This window comes from Canis aureus, chromosome 24, assembly GCF_053574225.1.
Source record: "Canis aureus isolate CA01 chromosome 24, VMU_Caureus_v.1.0, whole genome shotgun sequence".
NCBI classification, from domain to species: Eukaryota; Metazoa; Chordata; class Mammalia; order Carnivora; family Canidae; genus Canis; species Canis aureus.
The window spans coordinates 5307504-5327038 of NC_135634.1; the positions used below are offsets into that span (position 1 = coordinate 5307504).

A 19535-nucleotide genomic window follows, 5' to 3' on the forward strand; every position below is an offset into this window, starting at 1 on the left:
CATTTCTAAACTCTTCACCTACATTGTATTATGTGTATCACCAGCATCTAAACACTTAAGCTGATTAAATTAACTTTAATTTGACTTATAAAAGGACAGACTCCAATTTCTTTTTTTCTTTTTTAATTTCTTTTTTCTTTTTTCTTTTATTAAATTTTCTTTTATTAATTTTCCAATTTCTGAAATTAAATTCTACTGGAGTCATTGTTAGTCAATGAGTATGGTTTTTCTAGGCCTGAGATACTGATGGAAACTTTTTAAAATTAAGATAATGTTTTTCTTAAAAGAGGCCTGAAAAACACTTTAAGGATTATCTTCTATAAACTCACACTCCAGATGATATAGGACACCCCTCCTTCTTTCGTGTGTGTGTGTGTATTTGTGTGTTTTTAACATTCAGGGAAGATTAGTGAGTCTGTTCTGTAACATTCCAATGACTCTCAACCACTACAGCTTCAGAGTTCTTTCTGGAAATGGCTAACGGGTGACCCAGATCCTCTTTGCAACCTCTCATTTGGCTCTTGGTGGAAATAGAGCAGCTGCTTATCACCACCTGTTTAACACCCTCCCTATTGGTCATAACCACGTCTGCTTCTGGTCATTTCATCTTTGCTTTGAGGATAAGCAGCTGCAAAAAAAAAAAAAAAAAAGACAAAAGAGAAAAAAGCATCAGATGTCATATTTTGACAATACAGCTGCTTACTGCAGACCCATACATATTTTCTATCCTTGACATTTACCTATAAATAAGTTAATAAGTAAACTCATTTGAATGTGTTTTAAGCACACCTGCCACTAAGTTTAGAATCTAGTTGAAAGAGGATGTCCTGGAGTGAGCAATGTATATTTTCATTTTGTGTCCTAACTTGGGTGGTTTCATGTTTTACAAACTGAAATCTATAAATTGCTTTCTATTTTAAAAATATTGCTTTGTAAAATCTTTTGAGTAAAAAATGGCAACTGCTTTTTGATTAGGGCTTGTGTGTATGATTAACATTAACCCCCCTCCCCAGTGATTTTAGAATTAAAATAGTCCCTACTTTAAAACTTTCAGTTAAGAATGAATATCCTATGAAGCCCGAAGAACCTGGATTGCCCCTGCAGAAGTCCTGCAGTGAACAATTGGGATATTTTTCTACTGATCTATTTGCTTGGTTAGTTTTTGTTTTTGTTTTTGTTTTTACTTTTTCATAATAATAACTTTTACTATATAATTTCTGAAGAACTTATTGATTGTGGAACACTAGTTCAAGTGCTAGGGGTGATGCAAAAGGAAGAAGAGTCTGTGTTATAAAAGAGGAATGTGACTTTTTCTGTGTTTCAGTCCTGATCTGGGATGGAGGGTAGTGAATACTTGCAGAAGTATTCACTTCAATCTAAGGAAATACTTCATAACAATCGTAGTTGACCACAGGGACCAGGGTGAATTGCAAGGTAGTATGTTCCCAACACTGGATGTATTATAGTCTGGGTTATCATTAGTCAAAGTTTAATAATAGCAATGGTATTCACACTTTTTGGAAACAGTAGAATCTTCTTCAAACAAAAATTTTACTTATAACCCCAGTATTTAAACGGATAAGAGTGGCCCAAGATGTTATCTACCTATTACTAAGCTTCTCACTGACGTCTTTTTTGAATTCATAAATCTATCCCCCCAATTACTGAAAACAACCCTTGAAAAAGGTCTCTTTGTCTCTGTCCCCATCTCTCCCTTCCTGAGATATTATAACTGGTATTCAAACCTCCATTGAATAAGCAGTTGTCTGGGGTCATACTTTTCTAATGCTGATGTTATCTGCTTATAAAAATTCAGTTTTTGTGAAAATTTTTTGTTCACTGTAAGCTGATTTCCAAGGAGATTTTAAATGGAGCATAGGGATACAAAGAATGAATGTAGCTACCAAGGACATTGGTGATGATGATGAGAATTTTGAATAAGTCACTTCCGGAATTTGTAGAATGTGACCATCAAGTATTTGTAGAAATGTGACCATATACTATTTTGAAGGAAAAGACTTGGCAACCAATAAATGTGGTCAAACCAAAAATGTGCTCACTTAAGTAGTACAGAGATATTAATAGGTCTCTTAATCTTATTTAACATTTTAACCTGAAAGAAATTTATTGTATTAAACCTTATCTGAAATATAAGTTTGGGAAGGATTTTGGAAGGCTTTGTGATTTTCTTACATTACTTGCAACTTCTTTTTGAACCTTTCTTGTCTTGAATCTTTATTTTTCCTCAGAATCCTACCACTACAAATAGAAATACATTTTCAAATCAAGTTGTAGACCTTGGAATAAAATGTGTTAGGTTATAAGTTTCTTAGGGAAATATTAAAAAACACATTCATTAAAATGCTTGGAGAAGCTTTAGATAAATGGTAGACCAGAAGATATCTAAATGGAAGGAACCTGACCTTTGCTGATCAAGTTGGAATAGTGTACTATGGCCCTTTAATCCTTTGTGTTTTTTTCTTGTAACACACTTTCAATACAGTCATATAATTTGGAGTAGTCGTAATCAGTGAGGTCAGAATATTTTAATCCTGCTTGTGTCTGTTACTCTTTGTATATTTTAGAATTTTGATTAGTCATTGGATTTATGATGATCTTGATAATAAATTCTTTAGAGTCTTTGAAATAAAACATTCTGCACCAAATAAGTAAGGTAGTGAAGTGCTTTGATACTTACTGCACCTTTGCATGAAACAAGGGACTTTGAGAAGTACCTTTGATTAGTATATTGGTGCTTATTGTTTAATATTGCCTGACAATTTTCCTCTTAAATCTGTGACATGATTTTCTCTTGTTTCTAGCTCTGAAGCTCTAAGAAATGACATTGGGCTTGAATTAAAGGCTCCAGTGCCAAATTCTGAGAAAAGCAAAAAGATTTCTCTTCTTCATTCAAGCAAGGAAAAGCTGAGAAGGTGAATTATGATACAGTCTGTTTTTAGTATTATCCCTTTTACTTTCATGAATTTCATAATTTTTTGTAGTACTGTTAAAAGTCTCCATGAAACTGGTAAATCTGGCAACTAAATGCATGCTACTCATTCATTCACTTATTTTTTCATTTAGCAAATAGCTGTATCTGATATGTGCCAAAATATGATTGGAGAACTAAGATTTAAAAAAATTCTTGCCTTCAAGACCTTAGTCTAGTGCTCAAATAGACTTTTAAATAGGCTATTACATAGAAAATTATGTTTTCATAAATGTCATGATAGAGAAGAGCACATAGTAAGCACACTGGGAAAGTCACCTAAGACAGAATGAGGGAGGTGGAAGGCTTTGTTGAGGACATGATAGCTAAATTGAGCTTTAAATGAAAAATGACTATTAATTTGTTTTAAAAGTCAGGGGAGGATGTTTCATGTAGCAGGAATGGCAGATACAGAGGCTGACAGTATAAGAAAGTTCAGTGAATTTATGAAACTGAAGGTGTATCCATGTACTTGGCTATAATGGCACAAGTGGGAAGAGGCAGGAGACGAGAAGTAGTAGGTAAGGGTGTTGCACGTCATGTTAAGGAATTTGAATTTGAATCTGAAACTGTTGGGGAAGCTCTGAAGGATTTTTGCAAAGGAGTGTTAATGATAAGATTTGTACCTAGAGTGAACACCCTAGCAGGATGTTAGTGAATTGAATCCAGAAGCCTGTGGAATCTGTCAGAAGAAGTGATGAATCCTTAATGATGGTTTTAGAAACAGGAAAAGGTAGAATAAACCAATTCCAGATATACTAAGTGGGTAGATTCAATGTAAGCTTGGATGCAGGAGGAGTCAAGTGTAACTTGCAAGTAGATGTTGCATCTACCAGCTGACTGGGAAGTCCGGTAGAATGGCAGTCTGGCAGTGTGAGGTGATTTTTGCATTTGTTGGGTGTGAACACTCCAGGTTTACATGGAGCTGCTCAGTCAGGAGTTGGCCTTTAGGTTCTAGAGAAAGATTTAGGCTACAAATATGGACTTAGAGTTTCAGGATACAGCATCTACTTAAAGCAGTGGATGTAGGGATGGATATGATGACTTTGTAGAGCATGTAGAGAAGAGATAAGTGGAAAAAGGAGGACCTTGGGAAAAGCCTATTTAAGGTACAGGCAGCAGAGAAGAAATTGGAGAAAAGAGAGATCCAGAAGCCAAGAGGGAGTGGAATTGAGAAGACCAGAGAGAAGAATTTCCTAAAGGAATGACTGTTCAAGAATATCACGTGACAGAGCAAGTAAGGGGAGAACTAATAATTAACAATTTATCTTAGGCAAAACCTAAACATCATTGGTCTTGGCAAAAACATTTTCATTAGCATGTAGGGAAGAAGCACCATTGTGGAAAGATGGAAAATGAAAGGTGGGAGCACAAATGAAAGTAAAGAGAAAATGAGGGTGTGTGTTATGTAAAAGGAGATATATAGAGTAAAATGAGAAATTTTGAAAAGATTGAGCCAGGCTTAAAAAAAAAAAAAAAAAAAGATTGAGCCAGGCTTGAATAGGTTTATTTATATTCCAAAAGAAGTAGCTGGAAAAGATGTATTTATGGTATAAAAAATGAAACAAAAATTTATTCACTTGAAAACATGACTTTATGGATTAGCAATTTGAGTAGGGCTAACTGGGCAATTCTTTGTTGTTGTTGTTAAAGATTTTATTTATTCATGAGAGAGAGAGAGAGAGGCGGAGACACAGGCAGAGGGAGAAGCAGACTCCCCGCAGGGAACCCACTATGGGACTTGATCCTGGGACTCCAGGATTACGCCCTGAGCTGAAGGCAGATGGTCAACCACTGAGCCACCCAGAAAAGTGGGCAATTCTTTTGCCTACATGACATCAGCTGGGGTCGCTTGGTAGTATTCAGCTAGTACATGGTCTAGTCAGGACAGTCCAAGACATTATGTCTGGAGCCTCAGCAGAGATGGCTGGAAGTCTAAGCTCAGCTGAGGCTATCAATTGAAGCTTCTTCAGCATGGTAGTCTCAGGGTTGTCAGGCTTCTTACATGGTAGCCCAGGATTCCTAGAATGTTCCAAGAGACAGGGAGAGAAAGCCGCCACTGTCTTAAGGCCTGGGACAAGAAACTGGCTCAGTGCTATTTCTCCCATGTTCTACGGGTCACAGCAGTCACAGAACTATCCCGATCTGAAGGAAGGGTACATAGAACTCCACCTCTCAGTGGGTGGAATGTCAAATAATATGGAGAGGGAAGTTGATAATGGACTTGGCATCCCTAAGTAGATAGAAGCTTATGGAATCTAGAATCAGGTGGGAGGATACCTCTTCTACTGAGAATGGAGAGAAAGAGCTAAAGCCAAATGTGGATAAAGATGAATCTTTTCATGGGGGCCAGAAAGGAGGGAGAAGTTGAGTAATTTCTGCCAAATGACCTCCATTATCCACTAAAAACTAACCAGAGGGTAAATGGGTTTGAATTGGTGAGATGGGCTGGTGGATGGGCTAGTTTGACCCAAAAGACCTTCACTCACAGGTTTGCTGCTTTGGCTGAATGAAGGTAGTGTCTGCTGGCTAGTGCTAGCCCATAGATTTCACTGATCTGCACTGAATGAGAAAAATACAGTGCAGGGATCCCTGGGTGGTGCAGTGGTTTGGCGCCTGCCTTTGGCCCAGGGCGCGATCCTGGAGACCTGGGATCGAATCCCACATCGGGCTCCTGGTGCAGGGAGCCTGCTTCTCCCTCTGCCTGTGTCTCTGCCTCTCTCTCTCTCTCTCTCTCTCTGTGACTATCATAAATAAATTTAAAAAAATTAAAAAAAAAAAAGAAAAATACAGTGCAATGAGTATTTTTATTTTTATTTTATTTTATTTTTATTTTTATTTTTATTTTTATTTTTATTTATTTATTTATGATAGTCACCCAGAGAGAGAGAGAGAGAGGCAGAGACATAGGCAGAGGGAGAAGCAGGCTCCATGCAGCGAGCCTGACATGGGACTCGACCCCGGGTCTCCAGGATTGCGCCCTGGGCCAAAGGCAGGCGCCAAACCACTGCGCCACCCAGGGATCCCATCAATGAGTATTTTTAAAGCAGTATATTATACAATTTATATTCTAAGATTGTATTTTCCATATTTTATTTGGTGTTAAAATTATGATATTTCTAAACGGTTGCAATGAGAGGATATTGGGAGATGCTACCTCTCTTTCATTATTTTTCTTGTTGAGATCTAACATTAGAAGCCTTTTATTGGTCCTCCAAACTTCTGTGTTGAGTTTTTAAAATTTTAATGGTTGATGAAAACTAAAATCTGAGAATCCCTCAAAAAGATGCTTTGGAAGCTGTGTACCCCCATAGCATATTTAAAGAACTAGAAATCTTAGTTTCCCAAAAAGGAAAGCTATAACCAGGCACCCCATCTTTCCCTTTAGTGATTTTCTTGAGACATAACAGAAAGTAAAGAATCTGTCCCTATTTTTTTTTTCCTTTTCCTCCTCTTAACCCTTCTGAGTATACCTGTGAATCTTGAAATGGATGCTTCTACTCTGTTTCCCTTCCTCCTTCTCCCCCCAATCAGCTGCTTTACATATGCTTTTTTTTTTCATTTTTTTAAATATTCTATTTATTTATTCATGAGAGACACACAGAGAGAAAGAGAGAGAAGCAGAGACACAGGCAGAGGGAGAAGCAGGCTCCCTGCAGGGAGCCTGACATGGGACTCAATCCCGGGTCTCCAAGATCACACCCTGGGCTGAAGGCGGCGCTAAACCACTGAGCCACCAGGCCTGCCCTCCATTTGGTTTTTTAGCAGCATGAAGTAACATGATGTTGACTAATGTTAAGGAGATAATGGTTCCGGCTAATGGTTTTGAATATTTTCATTTGAGAATTTCTTTTTAAAATGAATCTAATAACTGTGTTTTCTTTATCAGAACAGATTAAAAATTGGCTACCTAATTCTAATATTCTTGGGGAAATCCCATTTGTCATACATGTTTTAAATACATTACATATGTTTTTATCTTGTTGAGGTATACTTTTCAGACTGATGCCATCATTTTGTTTGTGTGTCCATGGATCTAAAATGATGGTGATTTAATAATTTTTGGGATGTCTACTCACTTGAAAAGACATGAATATGAGATAGTCTTTCACAAATGAAGGCTTAGAAATTCAAGGAAAGTAGAACCCCAGGAAGTTCTCAGAGGGTCCCAAGTCCTATCTGGCCAAAAGGCCTTCCTCTGTGAACTGTTTGCTTGAGACATATTTGTACAGAGGAGAGACCCAAGGACTTAATTTGGGCCGAGATCTTTGGCCTCGGATCCCTTACAGCTTCTCAGAATCACTCTTAACTGGGGGAGAATGAAACCAGGTTGGTTCTTTTCCTGACTTATTTGGATTGGATCATAACCAAGCTGGCAGCTGGCAGCTGGCTGCTGGCTACTATGTTAGATGATAAAGACAAAACATGCCCTTTGACCTGTTGTTGTCTATTGCTGTTCCTTACACAAAAGAAAAAGAAAAAGAAAAAGACACTATTAGGGGCACCTGAGTGGCTCAGTTGGTTAAGCATCTGCCTTGGCTCAGGTCATGATCCCAGGGTCCTGGGATCAGCCCCACGTCTGGGCTCCCTGCTCAGTGAGGAGCCTGCTTCTTCCTCCCTCTGGTGTTCCCCCTGCTTGTGTTCTCTCTCTCTCTTTCTGTGTCAAATAAATAAAATCTTTAAAAGAAAAGAAAAAAGAAAAAGACAAGACTCTGTGGTGTTTCTGGAGCCTGTTAATCCTACTTTGTTGAGCCAACAATGACCTCCTTCAAAGTTTCACTAAACATTTCCTCCTTATTTTTGTCTTCTGTCTTCTTTTAGTTAAAAAAAAAAAAAATCATGGTATAATTAACATACAAGGAAATGCAATGAAGTTTCATACAATGATATCTTCAGTATATGTCTTTAAAATCTTTTCATTAAGTTTTTTTTTTTTTTTTTGTCTACCTTTCTACTGGGTTTTTCTGGGGTTTTTTTCTTACTAATTTTTAGAAATTCATTGTATGTTCTGCTACTAGGCTTTTGCCAAATATCTATATTGCAAATATCTTCTCTCAGACCATGTGTGTTGATATATACCTATTTTTAGTTAATACATAAGACTTGAAAGAAATTCTGCTTGGAGAGGTCACTTTGAGTTGTGTCTCGCTCAAAGGACGAAACTTTACATAATCTATTTGCTCCACTATCACTTCAGGATACAGGTCTCCTATTTTCCTGCCTATCCTTTTTTTTAAATTTTTTTTTTTTTTTTATTTATGATAGTCACACAGAGAGAAAGAGAGAGAGGCAGAGACGCAGGCAGAGGGAGAAGCAGGCTCCACGCACCAGGAGCCCGATGTGGGATTCGATCCCGGGTCTCCAGGATCGTGCCCTGGGCCAAAGGCAGGCGCCAAACCACTGCGCCACCCAGGGATCCCTTTCCTGCCTATCCTAACCTCAAGTTCCTAACCTTGATGTTAGAGCCAGAAAAATTTGAGAAGCAATGAATAAGGCTAGATCCATAATGTTTGCTAATACATTTCATAACCTTAGGAATATTAGAGAATTTAGGATAAAGAGTTCTACTTGATTGATGTCAGAAGATTAAATTGGTGTTTCTAAGAAGTCAGTTGCATGTATTTAAGTGTATGGTTTGATGCATTTTAAAGAGATGGTTTGTTACCCACTGCTCCTAAGAGGATGAGGCATTAGCCCTATTCAAGGGCTACATAAGGAAGCACCAGGGTTGGTCATGAGGGAGACAAATGCATACACCCATCTAAACCGCAACATTTCCGTTATATTAGAATGTTCCCCTGTGTATTAAGCATGTCTTTTTATTCTGATGGCTTATCATCGGGAAACTTCCTGACCATGGGGAGACTGCCCATCCCAGGGGTAGCCAATTTCTAGAGATAGTAAATGACTTGCCAGTGAGCATGCCTTGCATATGTGCAAACTGACCAACCCAGAGACTATCCGACACCCACCCCCTCTATCTGGCTCTTATGCTCCAGGCCAATATTCCCCTGCCCTTATCACCTCAAAATGATGTGCTACCATGCAACTTGGGACACCCCTACATCCCAGAGCCTGCTGAAATTATTCAAACTAGCCAGTCCAAAGCCTGCTTGTGCCTACATTGCCTGTTCCTTCTCTCAGAAACCACAGTAAAGGCTCTTGCCCTCATTTTCTTCTGACTCCTCCTGCCTCCTAACTGCCTCTGGTGCTTTACCATGTGGCCCTATGGGGTGTGAAGTGGCCCCCTCCTTTTGGGAACTGTCAGTAACCATCATTTAAAGGCAACCATCTCCTGATCTGTTGGCCTCACCATACCTGAATGATCATAACACATGCAATTTAAATTTCCTCATGCTCTTTACTGGTCTATCCTTTCCCATCCTCTAGAGGCAGATACTATTCTGATTCCTATCACTATAGATTTGTTTTGCTTGTTCTAGAACTTTATGTAAATTGAACCATCAATATGTACACTTAGGTCTGGCTTCTTTCACCCAGCAAACATTTTAAATTCATTAACATTGTGTGTCTTAGTGGTTTGTTCATTTTTACTGTTGAGGAATATTCCATTGTATAAACATACCATACTTCAGTTACTAATTCTCTGGGTTTTATCTATCAAGAATAAAGCTACTATGGGGGAGCCTGGCTGGCTCAGTCAGTAGAGCATGTGACTCTTGATCTCAGGGCTGTGAGTTCAAGCCCCATTTTGGGGTTAGAGCTTACTTTAAAAAAAAGAAGAAGAAGAAAGCTACTGCGAACATTCTTTTATATATATTTTGTGAACTTAGATTTCCATTTCTCTCAGAAAGAGTTGTGTACTGCAAGGTTGGTGTATGTTTCTCTTTTTAGGAGACCTCCAACCAGAAATCTAAAATAGCAGCACCATTTTGCACTCCCACTAGCAATATATGAGAGTATTAGTTGCTCCATATCCTCATCAACATTTGATATTTTTAGTCTTTTCCGTTTTAGTTGTTCTTGCAGTTGCGCAGTGTGATCTGTGATTCTAAATTTGCATTTTCCTGGTGATTGATGAGGTTGAGCAGCTTTTCGTATGCTTTTGGCCATTTGTATCTCTTTTTTTATGAAGTCTGTTCAAACCTTTTGTCCATTAAAAAACTTTTGTTCACTTATGTTTTTGTTATTGAGTTGTAGGAGCTCTTTAATATTCTGGATTCAAATCCTTGGTCAGATTTATGTCTTGAAATATTTTCTTTTAGCTCAGTGTTCATTTTTGTGAACTGTTACCTCTTTTGTTGAGCAGAAGCTTTAAAAATTTTTGACAAAGTCCAATTTATCAATATTTTACAATATGTATTATACTTTCCTGTATTAGTAATCATTGCCTACTACTAAGTTGCAATACGTGTTGTCTATGTTTTATAGTTTTAGCTTCTATGATTATTTATCTTAATTTCTATGGGATGAAGTGTTGATATTGTTTAATTTCAAACATTTCAGATTTTCAAGATTTTTGGAGAAAACATTCCATTCTTTAGTGAATTGCTTTGGTACTTTCATAAAAATCAATTACCAGAGGGAAGCCTGGGTGGCTTAGTGGTTGAGCATCTGCCTTCAGCTTGGGTCATGATCTTGCAGTATCAGGGTTGAGTCCCACATTGGGCTCCTTGCATGGAGCCTGCTTCTCCCTCTGCCTCTGTCTCTGCTTCTCTCTCTGTGTCTCTCTGATTTTTTTTAAAGATTTTATTTACTTATCCATGAGAGTCACCATATAATTATATATATAATTAATATATATAATATAAAAATATTCATAAGGTCACCATATAATTATGAGTGTATTTCTAGATTACCTGCTCTACTGATCTACTTCTCTATCTTCTTCACTTCAGTATTACATTGTAGCTTTACTATTCTCAGAATCAGATAAAGTTCTCCAGCTTGTTCTTCATTTTCAAGTTGCTTTGGATATTAAAAGGTCCTTTGAATTTTCATGTGAATATTAAAATAAGCTTGTCAATTTCTTCCTTTAAAAAATCCTGCTAAGATATTGATTAGGATTGTGTTGAATAAGTAGATCAGTTTGAGGAAAAATTGGTGTTTTCCATTTCGGTCAGTATTGATTCTGGCCATCCATCTCCATTTTTTAAAAGTCTTTATTTCAACAGTTTTGTAGTTTATTAAGTTTCTGAATGTTTTAGCAGGTTTTAAAATTTTTGTTGTAAGCAATTTTTTATTCATATATCCACAATTTTCATAATTTCAATAGCTTTATCTATTCATCACTTCTAGTCATTTTTTGTGGATTTCTCACATACACAATTATGTTATCTGTGAATAAAGACATTTTTTTCCCCAATCTTTGTGGCTTTTATTTCTGTTTCTTGCCTAATGCCCTGACTAGGTTCACCAGCTTTTTGAATTAGAAGTGATGCAAGTAGCATCCTTGCCTTGTTTATGATCTTGCAGGGAAAGTGTTAAGTCTTTTCATTACTGATGTTGTAGGCTCTTTTTATACATGCCTTTTATCAGCTTAAGAAAGTTTTCTTCTATTCCTACTTCAAGTGTCATCATGAATGGATGTAAAATTTTGTCAGTGTGTTTTCATTATTTATTAAGATGATTATACAGTGTTCTCTTTTCTGTTAATGTACTGGTTATACTGATTATTTTAAAATGCTCTACTCTGTCTTGATGTATTCTCTTATTTGTTGCTAGATTTGGTTTGCTAATATTTCATTAACAATTTTTGTATCATGTTCCTGAGGGTTATTGGTCTCTAATTTTCTTATGTCTTTATTGGATTTTGGTATCAAGGAGATGCTGACCTCATAAAATGAAATAGAAAGTCTTTCTTCCTCTTCTGTTTTCTGAAAGAGTTATGTAAGATTGATATGTTTTATAGAATTCAACAGTAAAGTTATTTAGGCTTGGAATTTTCTCTGTGGGAAGTCTTAATTAAAAATTAAATTTCTTTAATAATTGTAAGACTAGATTTTCTGTGTTTTTCTTCTCAGTTGGTTTAATTTATGTCTTTCAAGAAATTTGTTTAATCCAAGGTGTTAAATTTATTGAATGACTTTTTGTTCATGATATTCTCTTATAATCTTTTTAATGTCTGAAGATCTCTGATGATATTCCTTCTTCCATTTCTGGAATTGATAATTTGTGTTTTAGTTCTTCTTGATCAGTCTAACAAGTGGTTTATTAGTTTTACTGGCTTTTTTCAGTGAGCAAAATTTTTATTCATTGATTTTTTGTAGTATTTGCCCATTTTAGATTTGGTTCCACTCTGTCATTTCCTTTTTCTTCTCTATTGTGCTCTTTTTTCTATTTTCTTAGGTAAGAAACTTAAATCATTGATTTTAACCTTCCTTCCTTACTTCTTTCCTTCCTTTTTTCCTTCCTTCCTCCCTCCCTCCTCATCCTAAAGATTTATTTATTTTAGAGAGAGAGAGTAAGCAGGTAAGGAAGGGGAAGAGGGAGAAGCAAAGGGGAAAATCTTCAGGCAGACATCTTGATGAGTGTAGAGCCCAACACAGGGCTCAATCCCACAACCCTGAGATCATGACCTCATGACCAAAACCAAGAGTCAGCCACTTAACTGACTGGGAAAAAAAAAGTTTGCAAAACATATATAAAAGAATGTTTATGACAATTAAGCAATTTTTATTCATATATCCAAAATTTTCATAACTAGCATCTATCTAGACTTATTTAACCAACTGAGCCACCCAGGTACCCCACCTTTTCTTCTTTTCTAATAAAAGCATTTAAAACTATAAATTTCCTTTATAAAAGTTTTTTCTTATCAGTGCTTTAAATGCATTTCATAAATTTTGACATATTAGATTTTCACTATTATTTGGTTCAAAATACTTCTCTTTCTCATTATCCCTTGTAATTTTTTCCTTGACCACTGATTATTTAGAGTGTGTAACTTGTGTAACTTTAATTTCCAAATGTTGGAGATTTTCCAGATATGATTTATGATTTAATTACATTATCATCTGAGAGTATATTTGGTCAGGTTTCTATCCTTTGATATTTTCTGAGATTTGTTTTATGGCCCAAAGTATGGTTGCCCTTGATGAGTATTCCACATGCACTTGAAGAGAATATGTATTCTGCTGTTTGGGAGTATAGTGTTCTAAATATTAATAAGGTAGAATCGGTTAGTAGTGTTTTTCATATGTATTCTGTATCCTTATTGATTTTTCTGAGAGTTAAAATCTTGAGTGATGACTATAGATTGCTTTATTTTTTACTTCATTCCTGTCAGTTTTTGGTTCATGTATTTTGAAATTGTTGGTTGCCTGTCTTTTTTTTAAATTTTTTTTAAATTTTTATTTATTTATGATAGTTACAGAGAGAGAGAAAGGCAGAGACACAGGCAGAGGGAGAAGCAGGCTCCATGCACCGGGAGCCCAATGTGGGATTCGATCCCGGGTCTCCAGAATCGCGCCCTGGGCCAAAGGCAGGCGCCAAACCTCTGCGCCACCCAGGGATCCCTGTCTTTTTTTTTTTTTTTAAGATTTTATTTATTTATTTGAGAGAGAGAGAGAAAGAGCACATTCAGACATATGAGTGGAGGGAGAGGCAGGAGGCAGAGGGTGAAGCAGACTCCCTGCTGAGCATGGAGCCAATGCTGGGCTTCATCTCAGGACCCTGAGATCATGACCTGAGCCAAAGCCATACACTTAAACTACTGAACCACCCAGGCAGCCCAGTTGCCTGTCTTCTTAATGAACTGACTGTTTATCATTAGGAAATAATAAGCGCAAATTATCTATACTAATACTTCATCTTAAAATCCACTTTTATATTCATATAGCTTTTTTATGAAAGCATGGTTTTTCTTTAACCTAAATATGTCTTTATACTTAAAGAATATCTCATGTAAACAGCATGTAGATGAATCTTATTTTCCTTTTAAATTTGCCCATTCTGACAATCTCTACTGTTCAATTGGAATATTTATTTTATTTACATATAATTACTGTTAAGTTTGATTTTAGGGACATGATTTTTCTGTTTTCACTAGCTCTATTTTCCTTTCCGTTTTTCTCCTCCATTGCCTGCCTTCTTTGGGATTAATCAAGTATGTTTTAGCATTGCTTTTTATCTCCTGTATTGGCTTTTGAGCTGAAGTTATCATTTTTTAGTGGTTCCTCCAGGGTTATAGCATGCATCCTTAACTTACATAGTCTACTTTGATATTATGATACTTAATATACAATAGCATATTTCCACTTACCTTCTATTTTTGTTATAGTTGTCATTTTACTTTTACATATATTATCAATCCCATATTTTTATTATTTTTGCTAAATTGTAAGCTATTCTTCCAGTTATGTTTTGCTATGTAACAAATTGCCCTAAAACTTGGTAAGTTAAAACAACAGCCTATTTATCATATATTACAATTTTATGGATCATAAATTTGAGTATCATCAATTTGATTCTGTGATTCTTCTCCACATGGTGTTTAGTGTGGTAAGTGTTTAGCTGGTAAATGGCCTGTCCAGAGAACTCAGTATCTACAGAGATATTCTCTTGGTGGAGGGTGGTTGAGATGGGTTGCTCTCTTTCCCTGTAGTCCCAGCACCTCTCCACATGGTTTCTCCAGCCAGCCAGCCAGACATCTTGCCTGAAAGCTCAGGGTTTAATGAGACCAACACTGAAGCTATGTCTTCTTAAATGCTAGTCCTAGAACTGTTGGTAGTCACTTCTCCAGGTATCTTTGGATTAAAGCAGGCACAAGCCATCAGAGATTCAGAGGGAGAGGAAATTGATCCTACAACTTTATTGAAGATAAATATTTTTCAGTCATTTTAACCTATAACTATTGTTTTATCTTTTAGCTCAAATTTTAGATATTTTTTTTTAGTAAGACAGCATCTTCACCATTTGCAAGATTATTTCTGAGTTGCAAAAATCCTTTCTTCATGTTTTTTCTGTATTACCATGTTTTTCCCCTGTATTCTCCCATTCAGTCTTGGCTGCCACAACCAGACAGGTAGAAAGTGTGAGAATACTTTGTTCTTGCATCTGAAGTAGAAACCTCAGCAGCAGACATAACTGCTCCAGATCTGTCAGAGGCCTACTTTTGGTTTTTAAGATATTAATAAATTAGAAATAAATCAGCCTTTTATGTATGCCACCATACGTGTTATGTCTGATACTCATCACTTATTTGTGTAAATCATATTTCCATCAAGTATTACTTCCTCAAAGTAAATAATGAAATAAGCTATTTTTACATAAAGGACAAATTGGAGATTTTGATACCAGCTGACCTGCAGGGTGAGAAAACTAAACGATATTCTTTAGGTTAAATGGAAATGATAGCAAATGGAAAGTTGAATCTTTAGGAAGGGCTAATAGAATCAGAAATGATAAATATGGTAGTAAATATTAGAAAACAGACAGTTTTCCTCTATGTTTAGCTAAAATGCATCAGACTGTTATAAGTGAAAATTATAATGTTGTGGGACTGGTAATACTGTTCACTCTTCAACAAAACAAAGGTTAGGGACACTGATACCCATGCAGTCAAAAAGTTGTGTATAACTTTTGACACCCCCAAAACTTAACTACTAATAGTCTACTAGTGACCAGAAGCCTTACTCATAATATAGACAGTTGATTAACATGTAGTTTTATTATATACTGTATTTTTACAATAAAGAAAGTGTTATTAATAAAATCATAAGGAAGATAAAATACATTTATAGTACTATACTGTATTTATTGAAAAAAATCTGTTTATAAATGGACCCATGCAGTTCAAACCTATGTTGTTCAGGGATCAACTGTATATGTAGATGTAGTACATATGACAACTATAGCATGAAGGATGAGTGGGGCAAAGGTACTTACATCATTGCAGAATTTATGTATTTTATATAATGTCATAAAATTTTAACTCTAAATAGACTGTGAAAAGTTAGATATATAGTGTAATCCCTGAAGCAACACTAAATAGATATGCATAAGGCATAGCTTTGAAGCCAATAAACAAATTAAAATTGAATTTTAAAAATTATCTAAAAGAAGATAAGATAGGAAGAACAAAAAAGCCAAAGAAACTACAGGGAAAAAAAAAAAAAACATAAAACAGTAGATCTTTATCCACCTGTATCCAACTTCTAGCACAGATTGTCTGAATGAATAGAAACAAACAAAAAAAAACCCCAAGATTTATCTATCTGTTGTCTCTAGAGACCACTATAAATATAAAGACACAGTAAGGTAAATAAATAGAAAAATATATACTGTGAAACATATGTATAAGACTAGACTGGCTACATTAATACCAAATAAAGTAGACTTCAAGACAACCAGTATCACTTGAAATAAAGATTAGCTTTTCATAATGATGAAAGAATTGATTTATCAGAATGATACAACAATCACAAATAGTATATGAACTATGTATTTGAAGCAATAATTCACAGAATTAAAGATACAAATATCAGCAAGAATTATTGGAGATTTTACATCCCTCTCTCAGCAGTTAATTAGACAACAAAGATCAGTAAGATATAGATGTGAACAGTATTAACCACCTTGATCTGGTAGATATTTATAGAACATTATATACAGCAACGGCAGCAGAATACGCTTTCTTTTCAAAGACACATGGTACATTCACTTAGATAAATTGTATGCTGGGGGGTATAAAACATTTCAATACATTTAAAAGAGTTGAATTCACAAAGAGTATGTTCCCTGACCACAGTGAAGTTAAATTAGAAATCAATAAGAATTAGATATAAAGGAAAACCTCAAATATTTGAAAACATAAAAACATACTTCTAAATAATCCATGGGTAAAAGAACAATATCACAAGAAAAATTAGCAAATATTGCAAACTGAATGATGGTGAGAAAAGAATATTTCAAAATTTGTGAACTGTCAGCTAAAGCAAAGCTATGGAAAACACTATGGCTTTAAATGTTTATATTAGAAAAGGCAAAAGGTCTAAAAATCAATGACCTAAGAGTCCATTTTAAGGAGCTAAAAAAAAGTAGAGTAAATTAAATCCTAAGTAAATAGAGGGGAAATCCCTGGGTGGCTCAGTGGTTTAGCGCCTGCCTTTGGCCCAGGGCGTGATCCTGGAGTCCTGGGATCGAGTCCCACGTCAGGCTCCCTGCATGGAGCCTGCTTCTCCCTCTGCCTGTGTCTCTGCCTCTCTTTCCTGTGTCTTTCATGAATAAATAAATAAAATCTTAAAAAAAAAAAAACAAAGTAAATAGAAAATGGGGAAATCAGGCAGATGAGGTGAGAGACTTTTACCAATATCTTGAATGAAAAGTGAGAGACTTTTACCAGTATCTTGAATGAGGAATTATTGCTATATATCCTGTAAACATTTAAATATAAAAAGGGTATATTTTTGAAGAATTTTATGCCAGTAAGCTCAGCCAGTTAGACAACATGGACACATTTTTGAAAAACACAATTTACCAACACTGACATCAGATGAAGCAGAAAATCTGAATAGCCCTATATAGTAAAGAAATTGAACTTGTTATTAAAAACCTTACCAAAGAGAAAACATTAAGCTTAGGTGGTTTTACTGATGAATTCTGTCAAACATTTAAAGAAGTAATATCAACCTTAAGTTCTTACAGAAAATGGAAAAGAGGAAATAATTCCTAACCCATTTCATGAGGCCAGCATAACCCTAAACCTAATGAAGACATTATTTAAAAAAATAAAACTACAGACCAATATCGCTCATGAATAGGGACATAAAAATGCTTAACATAATTTTAGCAAATCAAATCAAGTAATATATGAAGATGTAATACATCATGACCACACCAGATATATCCTAGAAAAGCAAAGCTGATATAACATTCAAAACATCAATCAATGTAATTCACATTACACAGAATAAAGGAGAAAAAACATATGATTAACAGATTCTGAAAAATTACTTGACTACATTCAGTACTCTTTCAAGTTTAAAAAACAAAACAAAACAATCTTTAAATCATACATGGAAGAAAACCTTCTCAGTCTATTAAAGGGCATCTATGAAAACCGATGGCTAGTATTGTACTTGATGAAAATCTGACCATGTTCCTTAGATCTGGAAAAAGTAAGGAGTGTACATTTGTACTACTTCTATTCATCATGGACAAAAATGTCCTAGCCATTGCAGTTAGGTAAGAAAAAGAAAAGCATACAGATTAAAAAGGAAGAAGCAAAGCTTTCTTATAGATGGCATGAATATTGTGTGAAAAGTGCAAGGACGCCTACAAAACAACCCTATACAACCAAAAGATTAATATAGCAAGGTTGCAGGATATAAGGTCAATGTATAAAATTTAATTGTATTTTTATACATGAGTAGCAAACAATTAGAAAATGAAAATTAGGACACCTCCGTGTCTCAGTTAGTTAAGCATCTGACTCCTGGTTTTGGCTCAGGTCATGATCTTAGGGCATTGGGCTCTCTGCTCAGGTCATGATCTTAGAGCATTGGGCTCTCTGCTCAGTGTGAAGTCTGTTCGAAATTCTTTCTCCTGCCCCCTACTTGCATTCTTTCTCCTCTCTCTCAAAGAAATAAAATCTTAAAAAAAAAAAAAGAATATGCAAATTAAAGATAATTACCTTTTTTAAAAGATTTATTTATGTATTCATGAAAGACAGAAAGAGGCAGAGACATAGGCAGAGGGAGAACCAGGCTCCCTGCAGGCCAATGTGGGACTCTATCCTGAAACTCCGGGATCATGCCCTGAGCCAAAGGCAGATGCTCAACCGCTGAGCCACCCAGGATCCCAAAAATAATTACTTTTACAACAGAGTAAAAAAAGCCTTGTAATACTTAGGAAAAAATATGCAAAAGACACATAGGATCTATACATTGATCACTCAAAATATTTCTGTGAAAACTAAAGAAAACCTAAATCATGCATTATACCATAACTACAAATTGAAAGAATCATTATTGTTAAGATAGTAGTTCTCACTGAATTGAAATATAACTTTATTTGAATATGAATCATAAATCCAGTAGGGATTTTTTTGGGTAAAAATTGATAATCTGATTTAAAAATGGAAAAGACCTAGAATATAAAAGGACTTAGAATAAAGCAATCTTGAAAAACTACAACAAAATTGGAAGAAACTATCTGACCTCAAGACTTAATATACAGCTACAATAATCAGTATGTTACTATCATAAAGGTTGACCAATAGATCGATGGAACAGAGTATCCTAATACTGGGCCCACACATTTGTGTTCACTTGATTTTCAATAAATCACCAGAGCAAACTTATTGGGAAACAAATCTTTTCTATAAATGGTCTTTGAATATCTGGATATCTAAATGGAAAACAATGAACTTTGACCCCTTACTCATACCATATAAAAATTAATTCAATATGGAGCATAGACAGATCTATATTATAAAACTAAAACTATAAAGCTTCTAGAATAGCACTGTTTAGTAGAACTTTCTGCAGTGTTAGGAATGTCCTCATTTGCATCCATTGTCTAATGAAGTAGCTGCTAGTCATTATGTAGTTGTTGAGTTTTTGAAATCTGTCTATTGTAACAG

General features: G+C 35.5%; 1 protein-coding gene across 17 annotated transcripts in view; it reads left to right on the plus strand.

The window, feature by feature from the left end:
• SOHLH2 (spermatogenesis and oogenesis specific basic helix-loop-helix 2) overlaps positions 1–19535 on the plus strand; it is a 74132-nt gene that overhangs the window by 19735 nt on the left and 34862 nt on the right. For all 17 annotated transcript variants that reach the window (XR_013362769.1, XR_013362771.1, XR_013362768.1 and 14 more), the window contains 2 exons: positions 1055–1154; positions 2823–2933. Coding sequence is in view for 9 of the 17 variants with exons in the window: in XM_077868070.1 (XP_077724196.1) it covers positions 1055–1154; positions 2823–2933 (211 nt within the window). In the remaining 8 variants the exon portion in view is untranslated. The remainder of the gene's footprint in view (positions 1–1054; positions 1155–2822; positions 2934–19535) is intronic.